Below are 19,993 nucleotides of genomic sequence, written 5' to 3'. Positions count from 1 at the left end.
TCGTGAGTAGGCTACTTTAGTGTCAGTACCAGTGTTGTCGTTCTAGGAACGTTGTCTCAATCTAGGGAATTTAGGGGAACGTTTGGGGGATAAACAAATTTAGTGTACGTCTAGCTACGTTTTGAAAATAGCAGAAAGTATTAAATCAGCCATACTGGTCAATTAGATACTGATTCTGAAAGAAACGATGTGCTCAACATTTTTTTTTTCGTTTTCGATTTTGTTAGTTTTGCTAGTGACTTTTAATTTTAGAAAAAGGCAACCCTGTCCAATGCGAGATATGACAGGTGACCTGTCACAGGTCACAGGATAATCTTACGTAGTAACTAATACTTAATCTGTGGGATAATTCGACATCCGTTTGTTTTCTGAAATTTGAATTATTCTTGAGTTTGTTGTTAATTTTAAAATGGCTTCTAAGAGGAAGGTGTATTGTGTTTTTGGATGTAGTGAAATGGGTAAGTTTTCTCAAAATTATTTATTTATAATGAACTGATGCTACCAGTACGTATCCCTTATTGTTTGTTTCGGTCATGGCCGCAGAACATCTTTGTTTGCATAACCTTAAATCACTATTTTACAAAAATTATAAAAAATTTAAATATTTGAGTATTAATATTTAATAATTATAAGTATATTTATTGGTTAAATATTTGAAACAATGTCCCCGAATTTTATTGTTTAGAGTTGTAAATAGGTAGAGGGTAGTGACTTTTCTTAACAAACTGCTTTTCTTTTCCAACTAAAATGCGTAGTTTTTGTGAAAATCGAAAATGAAAATAATTTTTTTAAGGTTATTTTTGTACTAAAAACGACACTTTTATACCATTGTATATGTATATTGGCAATATTTTTAAATAGATTGCGGGATTATTAATTTATATATATAACAATTTCTAAAATTATATTAACTACCTGAAAAGGTATATAGCCAAAAATTTAAGTTTGTATTTACCTTGGTGTGAAAGGGATAAAAAAACATACAGGCGTCATTCAACGTCATATTTTCTTGTTACTTACATCCTTCCTCTATGGTCATAATGCAATCTCCAGTGTATTATATTCTAGGAGGTAGCAACGTTGACAAGTGAGCATTTTAGTATAGTTGGTTCTTTGATATGCTGTTCCTCTTGCTATTTCGGTTACAGTCCGGGCTGTCTGGCTGGCCGCAGTGGTTGCGTTTATTAGTGCGCATCTTATCTGCACAGGAAAATATCCTTAATTTAAAGTCATTTTTTAACGCGTAATTTTTAATCGTTTGCCTTTAGATAGATCCATTAGACATACATTTTTTATTGCAAGACGTTTTTTTCGTCGTTAAATAGGTGCCAGACGCAATTTTTATTTCAAAATAATTAAAATATCATCGAAATAAGTGAAATTCCATCAACATGAGTCCCAGTGAAGGATAAGTAATCACTGTGTTACTTATACTATATATAATATTCATTTACTATTTACAGTTTTATTGCAACAATCTACCATATCGCCTCCTTTTTCCCAACGAACCTCAAATAGGAAGTTAATGTAAACTTGATAAAAACCAAATTTCATCAAGAAATTAAAGACTTTTTAACGGATTTTAAACGCGATTTATTCATTGTATTATTTTCCCAAGTCTTTAATTTCAAAATGTATAATACTCGCGTAAAATCAAGCACTAGAAAATACAAATATCATCAAATTCATATTTATACCCAAAAGTGTAATAAATATGAAACCATCTATTAAAAATATTAGTTTACTAATTATTCAATATAAGTATTAAAAAAGGATAATATAATATAAATAATAAAGTTATTACTTACCTTTTAAGCGGACTCATGTTGATGTAATTTCACTTATTTCGATGACATTTTAGTTATTTTGAAATAAAAATTGCGTATGGCACCTATTTTACAACGAAAAAAACGTCTTAAAAAATGACTTTAAATTAAGGATATTTTCCTGTGCAGATAAGATGCGCACTAATAAACGCAACCACTGCGGCCAGCCAGACAGCCCGGACTCTAACCGAAATATCAAGAGAAACAGTATATCAAAAACCCAACTATACTAAAATGACTTTTTTTTTAACGTTGCTAGCTCCCGTACTATTAGATATAAGCTTCTTGGGTTAAACGAATGGTACCGTCGCTGTCAGTGAGCGACTCCTTGTCCGCAGCCCGCTGGTAGGCCCTGGTGCGGCTTGTATTTACCACGTATTTACGACTGACGACATGCCATAGATAATAAATGTTATATGACGCGTTCACGATTGTAAATATTAAACATAATTAGAAATTGATTTTTAAAATGAATTTGTCAAAAATAATTTTAACTTAAAAAGCATTTGATAATAAAAATAATTTTACGATACATAAATAAAATACAAACAAGTTGTTTAAACCTAAGTAGTTTTTTTTTTTGTTTGAGTGGGAATCGCCCTAAAGTCGCTTCTGGCACTCACCGGCCGCTGCCGCGGCACGCTCGCTTCGCTCGCTCGGCTTGTGCGGCAGTTCAAGAGTCAACCTAACACGCTCGTCGCTTCGCTCCTCGCTACCTATTTGAATACTAAAAAAAGTAAGTTAATCGTTTTTAAAAACTGAAGCAAAGTGAGATATAAAAATAACATTAAAATGTATCATTTATACTCTATGATAAGCTAGTATATTTGTATTGCTAATCTGTGATCTGCGTCATATTAACTTATCTGTGGCTTGTTGTATTGTTGTAAATACAAATTATTGGAACGATTTTTGGCTATAATAAATTGTTAAAATAATATTTTAACAAAAAAAATTGTAATATGTAAATAAAGTAATTGGTACATGAATATATTTAAAAATAATGCGTGTGAGTGGGACATTTAGACATTTTGATACTATAATGGCTTAAGATTTTACTTAAAGTTGCATTTTTAGTACAAAAATAAACTTGAAAAATATCATTTTCAATTTCGATTTTCACAAAAACTACGCATTTTAGTTGGAAAAGAAAAGCAGTTTGTTAAGAAAATCCACTACCAGCTATCGACTAAACAGCAAAAAATAATGAAATTCGGGGACATCGAATCAAATATGCAGCCTATTTATTATTTAAATATACTACCTATATAAAAATAATTAAATATGGAGAACACAACATTTATTGCGTATTTCTGTACATACTGTAAAGGTTGTTTTTTTATGTATTTACAGGAGCAATTATGCATCGTTTCCCTGACCCTTCAAGACAACGAGTTGTTTGCTACCGGGATGTCAATTGTTGGTGAATGACTAAAAGATCTTGAGCCTGACATGATCTATAGAAACAAGAGACTGTGATTACCATTTCAAACCTGAGCACAAAGTTTCAGGTCACCAATTACTCCATTTATCTGTTCCATCAATCTACTTGAGTGGTGAGTTTGAATATTACCTATAGTTAGTACTTTATTTATCAAATTAATCATTATCTTAGGTAGGATTATTATATATAATATACAGGATTTATACCACACTATTTTTAGTTAGGGAACTGGTTCTTATTTCTACTGGTAAAACACTACTAAGCTTTTAGTAACAGAGTCCTCAGTGGTAGACAAACTAGCTTGATGAGCACCAGTCAATGCTCTACCACTATTCTTTAGTTTATTCAACCAGTTTTCATTCCAAAAATGCTCAATTGCAAGCTTATTGTAAAAAAATAAATAAAATGATAGTTACATTCTGTAATTTTATCTTTCCTAATTTTTGACTTTGCTACTTATAATAATTACAGGTATATTTCATTCTGCGAGTACAGCAGTTTACATGGAACATAACTATTCTCAGCCAAGGATGTGGCCTTGTGAGACAAGGGCAAATGAAGATAATGACGTCCCATTAAATCAGCAAATTTTAGATAAAGGTATAATAATGTTTTTTTTTTTTTTTTTTTAAATATTATATCTGCGATCAGTCGCTAGACTATAAGCGGATATGTTGAAGGCGCGTATGGCAGGAAGAATGCTGCTCCCATTGGAGTCCATCCTTTATTTTATCGGGCTTGGCAGCCGGCAGTGTTGACTAGTCAAAAATGTCTCGTCGCTTTTTGAGACGACGCACGTTTTCAGGTTCAAGCAGTTTTTTAGCAAGAGGGTTTGGGTGTTTTCCCAATTACACTTTGTATGAAAAATGTTGCGTACATATTTCCTGTTTGATGGTTGGTATATTCAATAAAGTGTGAACCTCTTCTGTTCTGATGAACCAGGGAGCACCTGATAATTGCTTGAGAATATAGTTTTGAACTCGTTGCATTATCATTATATTAGAGTTACAGCTTGCACCCCAAAGTTGCAGTCCGTATGTCCATATCGGTTTAAGAACTGTTTTATAAATGAGGAGTTTGTTGTTCATGGACAGTTTTGAGTTTCGAACTTTTGACCTAGAAGCCAGTGGAGTCCTCTGTATTTTAAATTTATTTCGTCTGTATTTTAAATCAGCAAATTTTAGATAAAGGTATAATAATGCTTTTTTTTATTTTTTTTATTTTTTTTTTTTAAAGGTAAAATTAGGTATAATAATTACTATCTTTTTTTTACCGCTCTTTTCACCTAAATGGGCCGAAGCAATTATGTAATGGGGTGTTAATTATGGTATCATATCAAAACTGTCCAAAAATAATGTAACAGAAAACAGTTGTTAGACTGTTTATATCATATATATTTTTGGCTATCAAGACAAGAACTTGAACAAAAAAAAAAAAACTAAAGCATTTATTATATACTTAAAGTTAAATGTTCAAATATGAAAAATGTTTATTCTCTTTAAACTTACACAAATAAAATTATTATAATGTACTTAACAGATATGGGTGTATCTTTGGCGCAACACCAAGAATATAAAAAGCTTCTCAAGCAATTGAAAAAGTCTGAGAAGACAAAGGCTGCTTTCAAAAAGAAATATATCCTGGCCAAAAAAATTACAAAAACAGCAGCTTTTGACATCATTTCAAAGAAAATGTCATCAACTGCGAAGATATTTTGCCAAATGCAAGTCACACAAAGTGGGAAGAAAAAACGTGGAAGAAGATTCACATTAGATGAAAAAATATTAGCATTGTCTTTGTACAAACCATCACCAAAATCATATCGATTACTGAGCAAATTGTGTGTGCTACCTAGCAGGAGAACACTACAAAATTTGCTGTCCAAAATTTCATTGACAACTGGAATTAATGACATTATTTTTGAACATTTAAAAAAGAAAGTTAATAAGATGCCTGAATCTCATAAATATTGTGCGTTCATAGAGATCTAGAGAGATGCCAATCGCTTGCGCTGAGTACGAAACCTGGTGTCTCATAAAAATTTACTACACGGCCGTACTACACGATCGAACGTTTTTGTTAGCTTTAGTATGTTCATTATACATTGCGGTATTCGAACTACGCGTTTGAATAGAGTCACGTACAGAAGAAGCATTGTAAACTATTTACATAAATTATTGTGACTGTCGTTCTGTCACAATATAATAAAACCAAGAATCATTCTACGTAATATTGTTTTTGAAATTTTAGTAAGAAAATCGTATAATTTCCAGTACTTACCGATGGTAGGTAGATTACCTATGTGATTCCATTTGACTTAAAGTTGCTAGTTTCACTTCGGTTTTTAAAAACTTTAACGGAACAACACGGCATTGTCAAATAATACCCGGCCGACGGTCGAACGTCAACTGAATGCAACAAACAGCATGTGTTCTCTTTTTGGGCATATTGCTGCGACACCGGCCCCGCCCCCTAACCATATCTCCCTTTAGTTTCTGTGATCTGTGTGTGCGTTATTATTTGACGAGATGGCAATCGGACCAGGTGTGTCATATGACAAAAAAAATTGCAAGTTGACTGGGTTTGTAGATGATGGTAAAACATGCACAACTGAGTATTGTGATCATGTTTTGGTGTTTATGATCAGAGGAGTCATAAAAAATATAAGCAACCCCTGGCTTTTTATTATTGCAGTGGAAGCACAAAGGCGATTGATTTAAAAAACCAAATAAAAACAGTGGTCGAAAAAGTTCACGAAACGGGCCTAAAAATTTGCGCAACTGTTTGCGATCAAGGTGCCTCCAACATTGCAGCGATCAACAAATTAAAAAATGAAACAAAGCAAAAATACCTACGAAATGGACAAGAAATCAAAGAAGAATTTTTCAAAGTGGGCGATATAAAAATATATCATATTTTTGATCCACCACATCTGATAAAAGGGGTCAGAAATAATTTAATCTCTAAAAATTTAAAATGGGACCACATTGTGGCCTTGTACAATAGAGCCCCTGGGTAAAAAGGCGTCAGGCTGGTGCCAAAATTAACAGCCCAACACGTTTTGCCGGACAAAATCCCGAAGATGAGGGTAAAACACTGCACCCAAGTATTCAGCAAGTCTGTTGGAGTAGCCATTGGATTCATGGGAGGTAATTATCATTTTAATACGTATTAAACATTAATCTAATGCTATTTTCTGATTGCTTTTGTGGCTTAGAATCATTATCATTAGCCAATAATCCACTGCTGGGCACGGTCCCGAAGGTGATCATACCTTTTAAGGTCTAGCTATAAACTCCACGCAGTAAGGGTGTTAAGTAGAACACAGCTGTTACGACTAATATTGGAAGACATAGGGTAGATCTATTTTGAATCGGACACACGGTAAAACTTAGAACGATCCATCACAATTCTTCTTGTGGGTGTCGTACGAAAAGAGTGTAATCATTTAACCTACTGGACTGGTTTGTAATGAACTGATTTCTTTATTCCATAGAATAATACGTTACCCCTAATAAACATGCATACTTACTATCTATATCATTATTTATAATAGGTACTTGTACACCTGTTGGTCTTCCTAATAAAGTTAAATAAAAAATAAATCTCTTAGAGATAATTAATTATGCTTGACTTTTATATATGTCTAAACTGATATTGTATAATTATGTCTGTGAATATATATAGTTTACGTACAAAATACATCAATCAGTTTAGTTCATCACATAAAAATCGGATTTTAGTTCTCTCAGAACCTTTCTTATAAGCTTTTTAACATGATTATTGATTCCATTCCAAAACAGCGACCTCCAATGCTTACGTAAAGTAGTTCAAAATTATTATATAAATATTTTTGTTTCATTACAGAATCGGGGGCAACTGACAAAGATTGCTTGGACACAGCAGATTTGCTGATGTTATTCGACGACCTTTTTGACAGTGTCAATGGCAGTTACAGCTAAGTGAGGGAAGGAAAAATCTATAGGTCTGCAGTAACTCCAACCTCACCTCACCACAAATTGTGGAACGAAAGTTTGCCTATTCTAAAATCAATGTTTATAAATGGATATAATCAAGGAGTAGTGCCTTCCTTATCTAGCTGGGTCAAAACTATAGAGGGGTTTAAAGCAGTTGCTAAATATTTAAGCGCTAAAGGTATACATTCACTATTGCTGCGCAACTTTAATCAGGATGCACTGGAGAATTTTTTTGGGGCAATTCGAGCTCACGGTTGTAGCAATATTATGCCTACTTCGTCTGCATTTGAAGCAGCTTATAAAATATTGTTAATAAATAATATTTCATCTTCACATTCAGTTGGTTCAAACTGTGAAAAAGACGACAGTGTATGTTTGCAATCATTAAAACATTTTTTAATGAAACCTGTAGACAACATGATATCAGCTGAATGTGAAGATGAAATTAATAATGATCATTTATGTATAGAGTACATACAGATAAATTAATAATGAGCAAAACTCCCGAACATGTTGAGAGAAGCGCAGCAATAGGATATTGTAGTGAATGGATAGCACGACTTGCAAAAAAAAAATATATATATATATATATATATATATATAAACTGCGGCACTTGCACAAATAATATGGAAGAAAAGGAATTACAAACTTTCCACAAATTTATAAAAATGAAAGAATATGAGGGTAAAAACTGGTTGTGCTATCCTACAAGAGCATTGTTTGATTTTTTTGCCCAAGTAATATATATATATATGTAATATTTGTATAGAAATTCTCAAAGAAAATGCAAATAAAAAAAAAATTATTAAATTATATAAAGCTGATAGTCAGTGTGAACATTTGTACTAACACCTTTTTAACTTGCACAAGACACAAGGAGGCATTGTGTGAGTACATTATAAATAAAAGTACAATATTCTTTATCCATGCTTGGTGCAAAGAAATCATTACTAGATAGGACGTAACTGCTATAGCATTCGTCTGCTATAGCAGGTACGTCCTATCTAATAATAAGTATGTAGTAAAATGGGACACACCTGCTATAGTAGACGAGTGCCATAGCAGCTGTGTCCCATTTTACAGCATATATGTCTATGAAATGGGACACAGCTGTTATAGCAGACGAATTTGGTATCAAATAGGATATATACAGGTGCTATAGCAGTTGACTGCCATAGGCTGTTTTTATGGTAATGCCACTTCTTTTTGATAAAAAATAAAACACCGTTATTTTGTGACATTTTAAGCTTTAATATTAATCTTAGAAAAGCGATAAAAAACACATCAAAAAGAGTTTACATCAGATGAATGCCAAAACAGTGAAAAAATCTTCAAGCTTCATCCCTAACCATATGCCATGATTCAAAGCAACTTGGACAAAGAGGTGGCTTGTCAATACAACCTTTACAGCGATAGCTCGTTTGCTTTGATAGTTTGTTTTTAGTGCAAACTCGGCATCTCAAGAAAACTTTATTGCGTTTTGCGTTCTCAGCCAGTGGTATGAGTTCTGGCCAGTGTCCAGATTCAGCCACCGTCTGAAGAAGACTATCAGTAGTTTTTTTCTTTCGCCTGCTTGAAGTCTTTGCCAGTCTCATTTGTTGTATATCTAAATGATAGTGTGTTATCAGTCACCTGTAGGTATGAATTTATTATACTCTCTCGGAAACTCAGCAAGGTTGTGTTTGAGTTACAATACTTTTTGAACATATAGTACGCATTCCACACCATCATGTCCAATAAATGTAAAAATACTTTTTTGTAACACCTGATTGTCTTTTTTGGAGTGGAATAATAAGCAATCATTTGGTCGGACTTGTCAATGCCAGACATAAATTTGTTATATTCACTCACTTCAATTGGTTTTTTCTTTGCTTGCCCATACCTGTTTCTAGTTATTATTAGACGTGGTTGGTGTTTTGTTGTTAGCATATACACAACCCTTTTTAACCGACTTCAAAAAAAAGGAGGAGGTTATCAATTCGGCCGGTATGTTTTTTTTTTTTTTATGTATGTACACCGATTACTCCGAGGTTTCTGAACCGATTTACGTGATTCTTTTTTTGCTCGATGCGGGATGGTGTCGAATTGGTCCCATAAAAATTTTATTCGGATAGGCCCAGTAGTTTTTATTTTATGAGCATTTTTGTCTGTAGGTATTTGTGAATTTTGCAAGTGCAAGTTTGAAGTCGGTTGTTTTTAACGCAGTTATTACTTGTATCTTTCCACATTGATACATAGACATTTCCTTTCCTTCTCCAAACGTGATCTCCTCTTTTAAATTTTTCCAAACATTGTCTTCGGATTTCCTTTCCTGTCATTTCGTAAGGTACCTATCGTTTGAGTTTTGTGAAATAAAAGTTTTTTGGACAAATCTACGCTGTTGTAGAAATTATCCATATATAACTCATGTCCTTTATCCAAATAAGGCTCCATTAATTTGAAGACCAGTTTTGCAGTTTTTGATCCATCGCCGTCTTCATCCACTGTATTTTTTCCTTCATAAATGATGAAATTCAGGACATAACCATCATGAGTCGTTAATGTATAGAATTTTATGCCATATCTTGCTTTTTTCGACTTGATGTACTGTCGAAAAGATAAACGTCCCCGGAACTGTAACAAAAATTCATCCAGTGATAGTTCTTTGTGAGGATGGTTCAAGTTTTGAAAATTATTTATCACTTTATTCGCAAAGTGTTTGACTTTGCATGCATGCATTTCTGATTTTAGAATCCAAATCAGAAATGCACAAGCACCGCAAAAGTTGCTCAAACCGCCTGCCTGACATGCTGTATGAAAAAATGGGATGATAATATAATGGATCGGTGATGGTGAAAGATTTTCTTATACTTGGAGATTCAAGGTGTCCCTGTAATAAGCACAATCCCAAGAACTTTTTCATTTCTATTTTATCTGTAGGTTTAAATGTTTGTATTCGGGAACCTCTTGTATGTGGTCTGTTGGAGGAACATAAAGCTTCGCCATATGCATTTGTGCAGGATACAATCAAATCAACCAATTCATCGGTAAATAAGTAATCTAGAACCTGTATGGGTTTTGTAGTCCCATCTAGGTTTACTTGTGTTCCTGCATTGGTCACATCAAACTCAAATTCTAAATTAGGTTCGGTATTCTCTTCCCAATCACTCGTAACATTTATTGTTGGTGACGAAAGGCTCTGATGACTCTGGTGATGTTCTTGTGGGTCTTCTCTATTATTTGGGCTTATATCATCGGCACTTTGTTGCAATAACAATGGTTCTACGCATACTTGGGAAGATGAAGCAGAAAGAGTTTCGTCTGGAACTATATGATTTCTGTTAGGTGAGTGAGGATAAAAAACACTTCTAGTAGAATTTGGTGGCATGGGATCGATGTCATCGTTCAAAGTTGGGTCTAGGGTCATGCGTAAGTTTGCTTGCATGTCTGAAAATTCTTGGTTAGGAATATCACTTACTGTACGATCAGAATCACCATGATCTTGCTGATGTTCAGAAGAATCGGATAGCACTGTTTGGTCTTCAGCTGGATTGTATTCACTGTCTGAACCATATTCTCCAGCAGAATCTGAATATGGATCATGTTCCCGAGAACCAGACTCATCGCTATTCATAGCGCATCGTGGATCTTGCTCGTCAGCGGATCTTTCTGATTCTTCGAGAACGTCATGAACGCTGGAACCACTCAGAGATGACGATGAGGCCTCCTCAAAAAGTCTTTGTAATTTATCAGTATCCAATGGATTGACTTTCTCTCTAATTCTAGGGACCTGTAAATAACGAAACGAATATCACTTTTACTGACTACACGCTAAGGCATTGTTCCTAGTAACTGCTTTACGAGTACAATACATCAATATTATGTTTAGATAACTTAGACTTACGTTAGCCGAAACACCACTACATCTAGGCTTCTCATTGTCAGGATAGTCGCGTTTTTTCTTGTATTTTGGAGGCATCTGCAAATTTTACCACTGTTTATAATTATTTATATAGGTGGGTTCCTACCTTCATAAGACGTGCAAGAAAAGAAACAGTAAACAAACTTGTGTATCTTTGATTACGTATTAATTATCGAATTTTACTTGTAATATACATTCACTATCATCTTAAAATATGACAACATTATTTTTATGCTAGTAAACAACAAAACACATTACTTACGATTATCGAAACACTGAATTGTGTGCGCGAAAAATCTCCGTACGCACGCGTTTGTACATCGGCGCAGTTACCGCGCGACTGAACAAATTTTCATACATTGACACCGCGTGACAAAGGCGTGCGTGTGTGTGAGAAGTGCGGGTATAGCGGGGGAGGGTAATTTTGCTCGCGCATTTTTTGTGTGCTATAGGGCACTAAACACCTTCGAATTGCGTAAGATTGGACAGAAAAAGTGTAGCTGTCACAAAATCATACTAAAAGAACCCTGCTATAGCATTTCCGTCAAAAACTATAGAGCAAATAATGAATGCTATGGCAGGTGCGTCCTTGAATCTAAGTTCAAACGACTGTTAGCAGGTATGTCCGCCAACCTTAGATCATTAAGTAATGGATGGAGTACGCTGGCAAATGTTCTAACTAAACTTTCTGCTGATTTTGGTGCGGGGAGGGTAACTCACACTATTGAAACACCATCACACATTCACTAAAATAATTTGTGTCACGAAAGTCGTAAAAATTTACGACCTTTTAAGCGACGAGTTTTTAAATTCAACTTTATAACTTACGTCATAAAGATTAAATTTGTATTTCTTTAAAAGATAGTCTCGTTAGGAATGCGGTTCATTATCGCGTTATAAATTCAACTTTATCTCTTAGTTCATAAAGATTAAATTTGTATATTTTCTTTCCATGATAGTCTCGTGGGGCCGCATCAATGAACGAGTAAACATGACTCGATTATTTGTCTTGATCATATCGCTAACGGCTAAACGATACATCGACGATTATTAGAAATTGCATTTAATTAGAAATGTACGTTAAAAAAATAAAAAAATATACACAAATGAAGGGTTATTCCATCTTTTTTAATATTCGACATGTTTGAATTGCTTCTGCAAGATTTGACAGTGCAAAACGGAATTTTTAGCGGAGCACTCGCAGACGTCCTTTCGATGTTTTACGAATACGCAGAGTGTTTGTAATCGATTACGCAAGTAGTTTTTTTGAAAGCATAAGATTTTTCGACTCGAATAATCTTATACCTCTGCAAAAGGGGAAACGCCTGCGAGTGTTATCCATTACTTAATGATCTAAGCCGCCAACGTGTTAAAAATACTGGTTTCTTTATTACTTCTCATTTCTTTGGTGGAACTTCTCGGTTGTGGCGCCAATTTTTTTCAGTTTTTTTGCATACGTAACTATTTATATTTAATTTTGTGCAAAAAAGCCATTAAGTTTTAATTTGGCGTCAGAATCGAGATTTTTCACCATGAATACCAAGTGCCAAACAGAAATGTATAGAATAGATACGTACCTAGTGCGTATATATGTCGTGGTCATATCGTAGATTTGATCATTTCATGATATGAGTGGCCATTTCACGAAATGGTCGCATATCGTGAAATGGCCAACATAGTTTGATCAGATCGTTAAATCGTCAACGTTTCACGATTTGGTCATCCACATTTGGCCAGATCGTATAAAATATAAAGAGTCCATAAAATATTAAAAAAATTCAGAATAACTATATTCTAAAAACTTGTTTAATGTCATTTAAGTTAGTGCCGCAGCAGCGGATCGCTTTTTAAAAAACAAACAATTATAATAATATGGTAGTAGGTAGTTTCTTAAATTATTTTATTTAAGTCGCATTTTTTCTAAAATACATATAAGATATCCACATTTTCCATAGTACTCGTACCTCTTCGTCGTAAATTCTTTGCTATGACTTTCTTCATAATATTGTTATTAAACGAATTATGAAGTTTTTAACTGCGAATAATTTAATTTTCGCCAGCGGCCGCCATCTTATCACATAAACACAGAGCTTGCAGCGCCTCTACCAACGATTAATGTAACTATTTTACGATATGATCAAATAATTTTGGTCATTTCATGAAAAAACCGTGCGTTAATTGGCCATATCGTGAAACGATTTCTTATCATTGATCTGCCCAAACCACATCATGATGTGGCCAAACTAAATTGGCCATTTCACGATATGCGACCATTTCGTGAAATGGCCACTCATATCATGAAATGATCAAATCTACGATATGACCACGACATATATACATATAGATTTCAAAAGTTTCGGCAGCTGGAAACGAGATGGCAGTGCATTCAAGTTTAAAAAAAATGGCTGACTTGCCTGTCTATATCCGTATATACATAGTAGTCTTTGGTCATTGGTTTGGCCTCTCGCGCGTACTCCCGCTCGCGGGCGCGCAATCGGCTTGTAATGAAGATTTCTCAAAAATGGCAAACAAGACAGTATTATTTACATCGTATTTTTATTTGAAATTCAATTAAAAATAATGAGTTGAAGTTGCAGACAAAGAAATATTTCACCATTTTCTTGTTAAAACGTGTTAATACTGATACACAAACATTTATATGATTCAAATTTATTTTATATTATACTTTACAATGTTGTTTTAGGATAAAAGTAAAAAAAATACCACATCTCGATTCTCGTCATCAATCAATCAATACATACATAATATACTTAATAAAATTCTAGAAAAGTCGTGTCTGTACAATCAAAATATGTAAAAAAAAATGAGTAGGTGTTATTATTAAATCGATCCCAAACCCAAAACTGCAGTTAAAAAAATTTTTGTCTGTTTGTCTGTATGTTTGAACACGCTAATCTCAGAAACGGCTTATCCGATTTAAATGCGGTCTTCACTAATATATTATGGTAATCTTCATTTAACATTTAGTGTTTATTTCATGTCAATCGGTTCGTAAATAAAAAAGTTATGACCATTTAAGTATTCACGGCGAACATTTGCTAAGGCATTCTATTATAGACTGTACGTTATAAGTGATAAAACGTAAGTTATCTGTTTCAATTATTATTCCTATAAATGTCCAAGTGATCATATCGAAAGTTCCCAAGGGTGGGGGTGGGGGATCAAATTAGAATTATGCTTACTTCTAGGTAAATTTTATACATAAAATGTCCTTTAAATTATGTCATATTATATTTTTAAAACCCGACGCAAAAATGACCACTATGTGTCTGTGTGTGTGTGTGTCTGTTTGTGCCACGGTAGCTCGCTAACATGTAATCCGAATTAGATGCGGTTTTTTTGTTAGGCAGCATATTTTCCGAAGCTGGTTCTTAGATAAAGTGTATCAAAATCGGTTCATCTATTTATTATACCTTGGTAAAAGTGGGAATGAAAAAAATGAACATTTTCAAATATACTTAAGTTGTTTACTTAATCATAGGTTAAAGTTACAATGTTCGACCAACAGATGACGCTAGGTGTATTCACTCGCGTATTAACTCTCGCTATAGAAATGTTTTTAATTTTTGATAAGTATTTTTACTGGTGTATGAAATATAGTTTGGTTTTTTACAAGTTTTGTGAGTGTTTAATTCAGTGATCCCCTAGTGATTCAACATTGGTGCCGAAACCCCGGAATTGGACTTGGTAAAAGTGAAGTGAAGTGAAGTTAGGACTTAGAAAAAATTAACAAATCTCAAACACTTAGAATTTTCGTTAAAGTTAATTTGTGGACTTAGGGCCTGTTTCACAATCGCTAAGTAAAGTTCTAAGTAAGCTACTTCGAACATAACTGCTCAGTAAACAACTTAATTGCGTTTCACAATCCCACAGTAAGGTTAATCACCACTTTATGTGATCAGTAAATTAATCATCGGATGGACTGACAAGTAGCCGTTTACTGGACAAGTAAATTCGACAAATGTCAGCTAATATGCTATAAGCTCAAATGCGCTTCGATCCGCATTTAATTAAAGTGGTGCCTATCAATTTATTTTCGTTTTAAAATGGATATTTTTGATATTATTGAAGACGAATTCGATGAACTTTTTGATCGGGTGACGGGACCGCGTAGGGAACCATTATTTCGAAATCGTTCAAATAATATGGAAAAATATGACGATACTGATTTCAAGATAAGATTTCGACTCTCTAAAGTAGCTGTGAATTATGTTTTTTCTCTAATACATGACAAAATAACTGCCCCTACGTCGAGGTAAGTTTTTATCTATCTATATTTATTTATATACATCTAAACTTCAGTGCTTTGCCTGTGTTATGCACCTACCTTGTCTAATGTATTGTGTCCTTGTTCCAGGAATTATGCAATTACGCCTATGGATCGTCTTTTATTAACATTGAGATATTATGCAACAGGAAGTTTCCTTACCGTAGTAGGTGACTTCACTGGTGTAAGCAAGGCTTCTGCTAGTCGCATTGTTATGTTAGTTTCATATGCGATTGCGCGACTACGATTACAATTTATAAAATTTCCTACAAACACGAATCACCTGCAGCAAGAGTTTTATGATATCGCAAGATTTCCCAAAGTAATAGCCGCTATTGATTGTACACACATACCTATTAAATCTCCAGGTAAGAATAAATTTTTGTATTTAGTTATAGTTCAAATTACTGTACCTACCTAACAAATTAAAATCTGTTCTGTATGGGTCATACCTATAACAGTCAAAGTTCATATTAAATAAGTAGGTACAGATTGAAATTGATGTAATTTAATATATATATTTTTATTTTTAGGTGGAGAAAATGCAGAAAATTTTAGAAACAGAAAGTCATTTTTTTCTTTTAATGTTCAAGCTCTGGTAACTGCAAAATTGAAAATAATTGACATTGTAGCTAGATGGCCCGGAGCAACCCATGATCAAACTATATTCAATAATTCATTTATAAAGCAACAATTGATGAATAGAGAATTTGGTTCTTGTGAAGTGCTCGGTGATAATGGATACGAAAATAATTCATATCTTCTAACACCCCTCTCAAATCCAAGAACACCTGCAGAGCAACTGTACAATCAATCCCACATAAGAACCAGGAATGTGGTAGAAAGAACATTCGGTGTTTGGAAAAATCGGTTCCCTGTTCTATCCAAAAAAATAATATTGCATATATCACGAGTTCAGGCTGTGATTGTGGCATGTGCAGTATTACACAATATTGCGATTGATACGGGAGATGAACAATTTGAAGAAAACTGGCCAGAAGAGTCTGACAACGGGGAGGAATATCACAGCAGCACACAGAATACAGAGGATAGTAGTGTACGCAGCAACATAATAAATGACTATTTTGCTTCACTAATACGATGAATAGCAATGTACAAAAATTTATTTGAATTAAAATATTTACAAAATTTTATCTATTTTATTTTGTAACAATTGCCTCTCTAAGGCCCACATTGCTTTTTTGTGCTGTCGTTCTTCTTCTTCAAATAACCACTGTTTCCGTTTGTTCTCTAATTCTTCTTCAAGAAGTTGTTTTTGGATGCCTGCAATTTCCAATTTGCTTTCTGCCACCTTTTCAAAAGGTCTCTTGGGTTTCTGTTTACCTGGAACAAGTAGTAAATGAATATATTTAGAGCAAGCTGTCGACCACTCACATATAGAAACCTATTTTTGGCTAAAATATATTTGAAAAAAATACAAAAAACTCACACAAAGCAGGATGTTTCTTTGTACGTAAAGATGATGGTTTCCATTGTGACCATTTTGTGACAGATTCAACATTGGCATCATCAGAGTTGTTTAACTTTCTTATTTTTTTCTCGTTTTCACCTGAATCCAAAAAATAAATTTTAAAATTATGTAATAATGAAACAAGGAATAATAATAGTAGGTAATAGAAATAGAAAACACTCACATGAAATATTTGAAATTGGTTCTTCATGCATCAGAAGTGTTTCATCAGGCATTTCTATAGTTTCAACAACTACAGGTTCAGATTGGTGAAATTCAGTGAAATTTCTAGAATCTTCATCAATTATATTCGGGTTGGTCATCAGTTGAGGAGATTCTATAAATAAAAATAGTAATTTCCAATTTTAACACTAGTAGGTCAGGTAAACATTCAAGCTATGTCCAATGTAGCCTGGTCGCGGGACTTATCTCATTACAGTGACCCCGGAACATAAAGGGCTATTGAAGGAGCACCGTGGATTTTATTCAGTAGCAGTCTGACAATCCCTCCCGCCCTGCCCGGGGTGGGAGGACTCATTTGATGATTTTACCACGTTAAAAATGTCCAATGTAGCCTGAGAGGGAATTTTCTAACTATAATATCTATCACGAACGCTTTCAATTTGACAACCACTGCTTGTTTGCTAAAGCGATTGTGTCAGTATGCTGTAGACAACAAGCAATGCCGGTCAAATTGAAAGCGATCGGGATAGATGTTGGGGTTAGAAAATCACCCCTCTGTAGGTATGAGTTTACTATATGTTTGACATAGTAAAAAGTATTATTACCTGTTTCTGCTTTTTTGTCAGAGTCAAATACACTGTCCATTCCAACCACTGAAAGTAAAATCATGTCCTTTACTTTTTCTTCGCTCGGTGTCAATATTGGAGCGGTACTTGGACCGCCTCCCGTACGATACGTTTCTGCCCGGATCGCCGCAGATTTCTTTCTCGTATCCCTCTTGATTCCGTCGTATTTGATTTTTAGTGCTTTTGCACTACGAAATCGAACACTACTTATACTGTTAAAATTTATTTCTATTTTTTTCCAACATTGTTCTTTTTCCGCCCATGTAACGGCATCACTTTTTTTGTTTTCCAGCACGTTTTTATATTTAAGTACAAGTTGAATTAACGTGTCAGTTTCTTCACGCGTAAAATTACTACCTCTTTCCCGTTTTAAAGACATTTTAACAGAATATTTTTCAGATTTTCGGCACGAAACCAACAAACTACAAAGACAAACAAAATCGTTGAGCATTTAAAACTGACACTGACAATTCGTTGCGTTCCGTTATTACAGAAACATTGATTTTAAAAACATCGTTAAAAATAAGTCACATTACATTAAAATGTACTATTTTTTACATCAATGTACCTTTACATACTTGGTAATTGAACGAAAAATATTTCTAATGATTATTCTGTGTTTATTACACTTTAAAAAAAATCACTTAAATTATGAATGCTTTGAAACGAAACGTTAAACTCTAATGTTGCCAGCAAACTCTTGAGTAAGTATTAATTAGTTACTCTTTACTTTAATTTACCGATTGGATGATTGTGAAACGCAAAAAAGTTAACGAAAGGATTTAACCTCCAAGTAGTTAACTCGTTAAGTAACTACTCAGAGCTTTACTTAATGATTGTGAAACAGGCCCTTAGAATAATTTGCAGCGATTTAACACTTAGAAAATTTACGAACATCTCTTCAAACACTTAGAATATTTTCTGGACTTAGTAAATTTTGCAGTGATCCGACGCTTAAAAAATTTTGCAATAATTTAATGGACACTTAGAAAAATTTTGATGACTGTGCTTGGGACTTAGAATTTTTCGAGTTCATGTCAAGGACTTAGAATTTTTCATCGAGTTTCTGTCAAGGACTTAGAATTTTTTCGTCGAGTATATTTTGAACTTAGAAGATTTTTTATACTTTTGCTTGTCACATAGAAGATTGCATTTTAGACAAATATGGAAGCACATATGTCAATTCAATATGACCTTTTTGAGAAATTAAAGAAGGCGGAACTGAACTTCCGGAAGTCACCAAAGGAAAGAATTAAACCATCATATATTGAGACTCGTTTAGAGAATTTGGAAGACTTATGGAGAGAATTTAAAGCTGGTCATCGGAAGATTATTGCTTCAATATCTGCAGCGGAAAAGTCTAAGACTAAGTATTTCTCGGATGATTTATATGAAGAATTTGAGGAATTCTACACAACGTTTAAATGTGTCTTAAAAGATGCCTGTGCAACTGTACCTAAAAGCAGTAATAATATTCCTAGTGTAACTAAAGAAGAAGTGAAACTTCCCACCATACAGCTACAAACATTCAGTGGAAAGTATGAAGATTGGCAAGCGTTTCATGACATGCACATTTCTATTGTTCAGAATAATGCATCTTTGAGCAATGTTGAAAAATTTCATTATTTGAAATCCAGTTTAACCGGAGAAGCTGCAACTTATTTGAATAATTATGCTACAACGGATCAAAATTATTTGGAAGCCTGGAAACAATTGGTGAAACGTTATGACAATAAGAAATATAATGTTAATACTGTTATGAAAAGGCTTTTTTTTTTTTTTTTTTTTCTAAACTTGTACTTGCTGCCGATACTGTGTCATTCCACAATCACCTCTTCCTCGCTATCGGAATCGAGTACCCTCTGGTAAGTTCCTGATGTGGATGGTATACCCGATAAGCGTGGCTGAGATGGGGTTGAGGTAGCAGGTGTGGAGACCTCGCGCCCCGTTGTCTTAGCTGTATAAGACGTTAAAACTCTAACAGCTTCTTCTATTCGGTGGATGCCCTTTTCTAGTCTTGCAACTGTGTCTGGACCAGCTGTTGGTTGCGTACGCGATGTAGAGATTTGTGATGTGGGGCTTTGTTGGCTTGTCTGGGCTTCGTTGATGGTCCTGATTATAGAAGCCTTGAGGTCGTGATAGCTCATTGTATCGACTGGAGTTTCGTCAGTTCCTAGTTTAACTCCCTGCTTCTCCCATCTTGAGTTCAGAAATATAATCATAGTCTGGTTCAGCGAGTGCCAGGCTTGGTCCGGATCCGTGTTTTTGAGGTGGTT

The 19,993-nt window shown here is 34.2% G+C and overlaps 3 protein-coding genes and 2 long non-coding RNA genes across 5 annotated transcripts in view; 3 read left to right on the top strand and 2 right to left on the bottom strand.

Moving 5' to 3' along the window:
• The first annotated feature begins 356 nt into the window (after positions 1-356).
• On the top strand, positions 357-9,283 carry LOC123693017. Its single transcript, XR_006751637.1, has 5 exons — positions 357-458; positions 3,180-3,382; positions 3,742-3,870; positions 4,810-6,419; positions 7,138-9,283. It is a non-coding gene; the product is annotated as an uncharacterized LOC123693017 (long non-coding RNA).
• Positions 2,806-3,067, top strand: LOC123693020. Its single transcript, XR_006751640.1, has 2 exons — positions 2,806-2,835; positions 2,968-3,067. It is a non-coding gene; the product is annotated as an uncharacterized LOC123693020 (long non-coding RNA).
• Positions 9,284-9,373: 90 nt separating the features above from the next.
• Positions 9,374-19,993, bottom strand: part of LOC123692987 — a 44,163-nt gene continuing 33,543 nt past the window's right edge. Inside the window, exons 6-7 of the mRNA XM_045637853.1 lie at positions 11,132-11,206; positions 9,374-11,017 (exon numbers count right to left, since the gene is read on the bottom strand). Coding sequence (XP_045493809.1) covers positions 9,932-11,017; positions 11,132-11,206 — 1,161 coding nt within the window. The 3' untranslated portion in view covers positions 9,374-9,931. The remainder of the gene's footprint in view (positions 11,018-11,131; positions 11,207-19,993) is intronic.
• LOC123692995 (putative nuclease HARBI1) lies at positions 14,121-16,586 on the top strand. The gene is made up of 3 exons (XM_045637860.1): positions 14,121-15,425; positions 15,528-15,805; positions 15,971-16,586. Exons 1-3 carry the CDS (start codon positions 15,217-15,219, stop codon positions 16,540-16,542), a joined length of 1,059 nt encoding a protein of 352 aa, XP_045493816.1. The 5' UTR covers positions 14,121-15,216; the 3' UTR covers positions 16,543-16,586.
• On the bottom strand, positions 16,544-18,170 carry LOC123692999 (fibrinogen silencer-binding protein-like). The gene is made up of 4 exons (XM_045637867.1): positions 17,697-18,170; positions 17,093-17,245; positions 16,888-17,007; positions 16,544-16,781 (listed from the first exon to the last, which is right to left on the bottom strand). Exons 1-4 carry the CDS (start codon positions 18,166-18,168, stop codon positions 16,579-16,581), a joined length of 948 nt encoding a protein of 315 aa, XP_045493823.1. The 5' UTR covers positions 18,169-18,170; the 3' UTR covers positions 16,544-16,578.

Source organism: Colias croceus, chromosome 7 (genome assembly GCF_905220415.1).
Source record: "Colias croceus chromosome 7, ilColCroc2.1".
NCBI classification, from domain to species: Eukaryota; Metazoa; Arthropoda; class Insecta; order Lepidoptera; family Pieridae; genus Colias; species Colias croceus.
The sequence above is the reverse complement of the archived record's forward strand: the minus strand, read 5'-3'. Positions and strand labels throughout refer to the sequence as shown.

Excerpts from the sequence above, each read along its gene's own strand:
- LOC123692995 (XM_045637860.1), top strand. The coding sequence starts at position 15,217 with ATGGATATTTTTGATATTATTGAAGACGAATTCGATGAACTTTTTGAT. Across the intron at positions 15,426-15,527 it reads ATAACTGCCCCTACGTCGAG|GAATTATGCAATTACGCCTA; the intron begins GTAAGTTTTTAT and ends TCCTTGTTCCAG. Across the intron at positions 15,806-15,970 it reads CATACCTATTAAATCTCCAG|GTGGAGAAAATGCAGAAAAT; the intron begins GTAAGAATAAAT and ends TTTTATTTTTAG.
- LOC123692999 (XM_045637867.1), bottom strand. The coding sequence starts at position 18,168 with ATGCTCAACGATTTTGTTTGTCTTTGTAGTTTGTTGGTTTCGTGCCGA. Across the intron at positions 17,246-17,696 it reads TGACAAAAAAGCAGAAACAG|AATCTCCTCAACTGATGACC; the intron begins GTAATAATACTT and ends TTTTATTTATAG. Across the intron at positions 17,008-17,092 it reads ACCAATTTCAAATATTTCAT|GTGAAAACGAGAAAAAAATA; the intron begins GTGAGTGTTTTC and ends TTTTGGATTCAG.